General features: G+C 38.3%; 1 protein-coding gene across 1 annotated transcript; it reads left to right on the top strand.

Moving 5' to 3' along the window:
- The first annotated feature begins 2,461 nt into the window (after positions 1-2,461).
- Positions 2,462-4,507, top strand: LOC149822538 (LOW protein: PPR containing-like protein). Its single transcript, XM_089980298.1, has one exon. The coding sequence runs from the start codon at positions 2,462-2,464 to the stop codon at positions 4,505-4,507; it is 2,046 nt and encodes a 681-aa protein (XP_089836424.1).
- The last annotated feature ends 3,439 nt before the right edge of the window (positions 4,508-7,946 follow it).

Below are 7,946 nucleotides of genomic sequence, written 5' to 3'. Positions count from 1 at the left end.
CCATCTGGTAAATAAAGTTCTTAAGGTCTCTCTAGTTCTGATTGCCTTTGTACTTTGTGGGCTTTGGTAGCTTGATACATGACCTATTGACATGCACCACAACTCCACCAGTTGAGACAATCTTCAACTGTCACTCCAACTGGTCATTCTTTCGTAAGATAACATTCATTTCTGCCATTATGATGTTGAACCGTCTTAGCAAATCATCAAACTTGGTGGTAAAATCATCTATCAAATCCTCAATTCAAGTGGCAAGGCTTTTCACAGTGTCTTCCACCCCTTTACTGCAGTCTTGATCTCTTTAGTACAAGTCTCGTTAACCAACTTCTTCACATTGGTCATTGTTGTCGTCAGCTCGACGACATCACGCGCAATAGTTGACACATGACCATCGACCATGAACTCTTCTTCAAGAGAAACCATACTACCTGATATTTTTCTTCGACGCCATTGTCAATCCCAATATCGACAAAGGTTTGATACCAACTTGTTATGGACTTAGAAGCGAAGATCCGCATGACATAGCTTTGAGTAGTCACAAACACCAAAAGCAGACCTTTTAAGCATACATGCAAACTGACAACACACATGCATGAGCGAAAGTAAGAGTACGTGTATACACAAGCACAAAGTGAGTAAAGAGGTAAAGATGCATACATTTTTTTTATAGCAACTTGTAAGCAAAGTACACAAAGAGAGGAGGTGCCTGATACACGGGGTTCTTAAGCCAAAAGGCCATATACTGGAGAGTGCTGAAAAGGCATATACATGAAAAACAAAAAGGTAAAAACATAATGGTCTGAAACAATTGCCATCTTTTACATTTTATCATCTTCTAAAAATATTGTGATATACTTTGATATCTTCAAATTGTTGCTAATATTTGTGACTATTTTTTGGGCATGCTTTTAGTGAACAAAATTTAATTGTGTAGGCCCATCTAATAAATATGCCCCCCCACAGTGACCATACAATATTATGCTGGAGTAGAGGTGGATCTGGTAAACCAAATAAAAAAAAACAAAATCAGTTGGACCTGATCCAACCTGGTTTCAGTAGACCCATCTCAAATGTATAAGTTGGACCCATTTAAAAAGAGTTTGTTCTTGGGTTTGGAAATTTAAGACCTATAGTTTTATACCCAACCTACCTAGTTCTTTACAATATGCATCAAACTCACCAGAGACTAAACCCTATTTATATTAGAGCCTACCATGAGAACCAGAAACGACAAGGACTTAACCAATTCATATCCAAATGGATCAAGAAATCGAATAGTTTTATACTCGAACTAATTTAAAGCACCCATGAGCAATCCAATTTTGTAAAGTTTACCTAATCAAAATCTTTATATATTGTATTCCACACTAGTTCCCCATGAAGTTCAAACCCAACCTGAACCCGCTTCCACCTCTAGGTGTATGACCTGCAAATTTTTTTTTATAGTCAAGCTTGGGTTAGGCAGACCCCCACCAGTTGTACATCATACCATTGGGATTGAGATTTGAACTTGCAACGTCCCAACACAAGTTAACGTGCACTAACAGCTCCTACCAAATAAGCTGAGCCCCCGTTGGTTGGATTTGTTTTGGATGCATGCATTGCTCAATCCTTCACAATTGGATTAAATTGCTATTCAGACTGAGAAAGTGTTTTTCACTTGTTTCGAGACATGGGAAAAAATCATCCCACTTACTAAGTTTATTGGTATAATTCACTTATCTTCTGTGACACGTGGCAAACTGGGGTTAGGCAGACACCTCCCAGATATTTCTTAAGCCCCATGTGACAGAGGGATTCGAACAAGACCAAGCTTACCACATGGGATACCACCACGGTGGTGTAAGTTTAGTCCTATTCATAGTGACAAAAGTTTTTATCGGCAATTTCTAGTTTTTCAAAAAACTAGCGAGAAATTGAAAAAAATTCATAAATCTTGCATTTTTTCGGCAAAATCTCAGCAAAAAAATTTAATTAAAAAAGAAAAAAATTATTTTTTATAAGAAAATATTAATACAATTTATTTAAAAATAAAAATATAGGATATTTTTTTGCGATAAATAGCCATTTAAAACATAAATACTGCATTTAAATTGCGGTATTTATGTTTTTTCATAAATCTCACGATACTTAGAAATTGCCGTTTTAAACTTTCAGGCAATTTCTCACGATATTATCGCGAGATTTTAATAAATCTCGCGATATTTGTCACACTGGTACTATTCCACTAACTGTTTTGACCAAGGTTAACCCCAAGGTCCTTTGACAATTGTAGCAAAAGTTGGGCATGTATCTGGAAATGATAGAAGGTGGTACCTAACATGAAATATCTTGCAAAAGTGGAACCCACCAAGAAATCCCTAGTTTCATTAACAAACCCAGGCAAACTCATTCTGATTCCGTGACAGATCAGAACCAAATCTCTCTCTCTCTCTCTCTCAGCCATCCATATGGAAGGTGAATGAGACCCCTTAGAGAATGTGTGAGGCTCCACGCCTTCATCATAAAAACTGCATCACGACCACCTGCGTATACGTTCAATAAGATCATAGAATCGTACTCCAAGAAGTGTTTCATTGATGAGGCTCGCCAACTGTTCGATGAAATGCCTGAGAGGAACGTTTTTACGTGGAACACCATGATGAATGGTTACATAAGAAACAACAACCTGCTTGAAGCCCGGTGTCTCTTCCAATTGGCCTCAGAAAGAGACACAGTTAGCTATAACTCTATCATCTCTGGCTGCATGCGGAGCGGCTGTGAAGAAGAGGCCGTTGGCTTTTTCAGAGAAATGCAAGCAAATGGCATTCGAATGGACGAATTCACCTTCACTACCATGCTAAATTTAGCCGCAAATCTGTTAGAACTGTCTTATGGTAAACAAATTCACTCCTTTTTGGTTAAAACTTCGACTTTCAATGGTTTTTTGGGTAGTTCGATTGTTGATATGTATGCTAAGTGTGGAACTCTGGATGATGCGGATAGAGTGTTTGGTGAAATGAGTGAGAGAGACTTGGTATCATCTAATGCAATGGTGGCGGCATACATTCGACATGGGGAACTCCAGCGTGGTCTCGAACTTTTCCAGGAAATGGACGTTCATGATACAGTCTCATGGAACACTGTTCTTTCCGGTTATGTTCAGAGTGGTAACGCAGAGAAAGCTCTTGAAATTTTCACTCAAATGGTTAAAGATGGAATACCACAAAATGAGCACACTCATGCAATCATTTTGAGTCCCTTGGCAAATATGAGAAGCATTAGACTAGCTAAGTCAGTTCATGCACGTGTTTTAAGAAATGGTTTCATTTCTAATTCATTCATTAGCAGTTGTTTAGTTGATGTCTACTGTAAAAGTGACGATCTTCGACATGCTGAATTTGTTAACCGTGAAATCCCGCACGAGAACACCTATTCAATCACATCTTTGATTGTGGGTCATGCAAACAGCGGAGACCTTGATGAAGCACACCGATTTTTTGATATTTTGCCTGAGAAAAACACCATTGCCTGGACCGCCTTGATCACTGGGCATGTGAAACTTCAGCAGTTTGAGTTGGCCTTGGACCTTTTCAGAGAGTTTCAAGAGAAAGAAGCAGCAAACACAGATGAGCTAATCCTTATCAGCATGCTCGGGGCATGTGCTCTGCAATCAGCTCTTGAGCATGGGAAACAAATTCACAGCTACATAATTAGGAAACAAATACATGTGAATGAGAAAATTGGCAATGCATTACTTGACATGTATGCGAAATGTGGTATCATACACTATGCTGAACAAGTTTTCAGACAGGTTGATAGCAGGGATTTAGTTCTCTATAATGCCATGCTGGCTGGATATGCAAATCATGGGCGAGACACAGATGCAATCAACCTTTTTGAGCACATGATGCAAGAGGGAATAAAACCTGATGAAATTACCTTCATTGCACTTCTTTCAGCTTGTCGCCATGCTGGGTTGGTATATAAAGGCAAGGATTTCTTTCATTCCATGGTTAATGATCATGGTATTAATCCAGAAATGGATCACTATGCTTGCATGGTTGATTTGTTCGGACGATCAAAACATATGGACAAGGCAGAGGCAATGATTAAGAACATTCCACTTGAACCTGATGCAATTGTCTGGGGAGCATTCTTGAATGCTTGCAGGATCAATGGGAACACAAAACTGGCAGCAGCTGTGGAAGGAAAATTATTAAGCTTGGAAGCTGACAATGGGGCAAGATACATACAGTTGGCCAATTTTTATGCAGCGGAGGGAATGTGGACTGAAATGGGAAGAATAAGAAGGAATATGAGAGGCAGGAAAGTTAAAAAATTGACAGGGTGCAGTTGGATCCATGTTGAGAACAAGGTTTTCACATTCACTGCTGGTGGTAGGTTTTGTTCAGAAGCCCAGGCAGTTTATGCTACTCTAGAGGGTTTGAATGAAGAAATGAAGAGGGCACATCTTTCATGCAAGGTGGACATAGAAAGCAATCTCAGGAATAGTGCATTAAGATAATGTGTTCAACATACCAGGTTGAGAGTTTCCCCGAACTGGCTGAACATCTGAAATGAAAATCAAGGCTTTTCTTTCGAAATACGTTCATCCCAGATCACCATGAGTTCTCACATGGCTGTCAAAGATGTGTGCAATCACGTTGCACATTTCAAATGTGCTGCTGCACTTAAGCACCCACCATCTGCTGTTGGTCTCCACAGCTGACAGGCTGTATGGGAAAGTTGGAAAGGGAGGATCAGGTGCAATGTGATTGCAAACTTTTAGTGTACTGCTGCACCTGATCACCCACCATCTTTGGGGTACAGCCTGTCACCTGTGGGCCCAACAGCAGATGGTGGGTGCTTAAGTGCAGCAGCACGCTTAAAGTGTGCAATCACATTGCACCTGATTTCAATTCAAAGATGGAGGGTGCTCAGGTGCAGCAGCACATAAAAAATGTGCAATATGATTGCACCTGATCCTGGCTCGAGGGAAAACCCTAATTCAGGTAGTGGGGTCCATGATAGAATGATGCCTTGCCATGTGACCCACCCTCAAGTGGTTCAAAACCCGTTGGCTGCCCCCCTTCGTCCACCAGGTAGCCTTCTCCTTGCTTTTCATTCTTGCAAGTTGTTCATTGTTAAGGGGCCACCGTGATAGAGAAAGGAAGACCAATTCCTGCAATAGACAAAGATAGAATGGTGCCGTTTGTAAAGTCATTGATTTACTGGTGTGAGGAATCAGCCAAATTTTGTTATGGACGAGGAAGAAAACTAGGCATAAGTTGAACAGGGGAAGCAAAGTCATAACTGGCTGCTTCAGGGACTACATTTTCAGTGAAGTGACATAGTGGTTGATGAATACCTGTATTCTTGGTTCTACTCTTAACCATGAAAAGAGGAATTGCACTTCACAGGCCATGTAACTCCTCATGAGGTGACCAACAAAGTGAAAAAGTTTTTCTTTGTGAAGATAAAAATTGTTCTTTGCTTCTTAGTCTCCCAATGAAGCAATCTCTCCAAAGTACATCAGAATGTGTGTCGGCACATGAAAACTTTGTATCCTGTGTTTGTTTTGTCAAGAAAAATTAGTGAAGAACCAAGAACCTAACTTGGTGGACATCTGTCTGGATATCCAATGGGCTTCTTGGTGTGTGGGCTAGAATGAGTTGGGCCCAAGCAGCCCAATTCCCAGTAAGGCCTAGACCTACCCTCTTTTTGAACCATAGTGACAATACCAATGAAATTCACATGCAATGTGAAGGTGTTTGAATTTGGGTGTGCAGGGAAAAAACATGAGGAGAAAAAGAGGAGAGGAGGGTGAGGAGAGGGAATGATTAACGGCCTCATCACGGGGGATCAGAGATCCTGGACGGATGATCCTGCAGAGGCAGGGGGCTGGTGCATTTAACCACCCCTGGGTAGCCGTTATCTAGCCTATTTTTTTTTATTGGATTCCCAAACATGCTGGAAATCCAATGTGAACTGGGCCCCACCATGATCCTGGTAGTGTATATCTCAATGGCCCACTAAGTGGGTCATTGGATTTCATGTGAGACTCATTTGGTCACACTGGATCCATACCAGGATCCAACATCTCCACTTGACCATATGGGGCGAACACCCATATTTATCATAAGCAGTGCATTATGTATTGCACTCATGACATTATAAAGTTTACATACGCTAGTTGGATTTTTTCTTCGTGATATATCCCTATCATAAAGTTATTCACAAACTAGGTTTGTTTTTCCATCATGTCATAAATTTCAAGTATTCACCATTTACTGCTTATTAAGTCATGCAATCCATGAATACATCATAATGTGAGTTTCACATAGTCATGGGGTTTTTTAGCTCTTCCATGACCTTATCATAGGCATGCATACCAGTGAAGTACTATGAAAAATACAAATTCATGATTTGCCAAACATAGCAAATACTCTCACATTTCATATGCATTAACACATATTGATCACTACCTGATCATTTCAGATCAGTATATTCGGATCAAATAGTCATTAGTATGACTAACCAACACCATTTAGCATTTTATGAATGAAAATAAAATATCCCTTCATGCATTTATACAAACATACCATATGGAGCATTATAATTACTTATTATTATTACAGATAAATATCCTCACATGCATGTGCAAAATTATAATTCGGCTCTCACTTTTTTATGCATTGCATTTAAGCAATATTTGCATTAATCCATGACACCATGTGGTTTTACATACTCTAGTTGAATTTTTCCTTCATGATATATTCCTATCATGAGATTATTCACAAACTAGGTTGTTTTTCCATCATGAAGTAAGTCATAAATCCCATACCCAAATCCAATTTGGATATGCACTAGATCCATATCCAATTATCATTTGGATATGCCAAAAATATGATAAGCCAATTACCAGGCTTTAATCAAACTACAAGTTTGGACATTTAAGTTCAAATCCATTACCGGATCCACACACACACACACACATATATATATATATATATATATATATATATATATATCCAATTTTATTGGATTTATAGGATTTCATATCCAAACTCGACTTAAGATGTTATCTATCAAGTCCAACATGATCCATATTTAAAATGAATCTCCATACAAGTTTAACTAACACCATGGATCTTACAAGATTTGACTATAATCTAAATCCATATATTTCTAATGCCAATGGACCCATATTACACATCCATTATGCTACTTATCTGGATTTAATCGTGTAAATCTCGGATCCATATAAATATATATAATTATTAGATCCAAATATCTGGCCTGATATTATCCAGATCCAACATTATATATATATATATGTGTGTGTGTGTGAATCAATTTTGGATCCATACCCATATTCGGGCATAACACTTATCCGGATTCAATCAGAATCTTAGATCAAATCTAGATTCATATCCTATACCCAGGCATATCACTCAACTAGATCCAATCTAGAGTCATTTTTCATATCAGACATAACATTCATTCAGATTCAATCACAAAACTGGATCTATATCCCATATCCGGTTATAACACTCAATCAGATTTAATCTGGATTAAACTAGATCCATATTTCATATCTAGGCATCCAAACCCAACACTAGATCTGTTCAAATTCAACAAGATCCAATAATAATGTTTGGATCCAAAACTAATTCAATTGAATCTATACCCAATAAATTTAAACTATCTAGATCCATCCAATATTACTTTATTGGATCCAACTAGGTCTATGTTACCTTACTAGATCCAAACATCTGATTTAATAACAATCATATCCAATTTGAACCAAGCATAAGATCAAATAGATCAGAGTCCAATATTGACCCAAACAACAAATTTTACAATTAAACTTGATCTATATAAAAAAAAATAAATCAAACAATACTGGATTCAGATATTAACATGAACCAAAATATAAGCATAATATTAAGCATATGAACAAT

Source organism: Nuphar pumila, chromosome 11, assembly GCF_984573655.1.
Source record: "Nuphar pumila chromosome 11, dmNupPumi1.hap1.1, whole genome shotgun sequence".
NCBI lineage: Eukaryota > Viridiplantae > Streptophyta > Magnoliopsida > Nymphaeales > Nymphaeaceae > Nuphar > Nuphar pumila.
The sequence above is the reverse complement of the archived record's forward strand: the minus strand, read 5'-3'. Positions and strand labels throughout refer to the sequence as shown.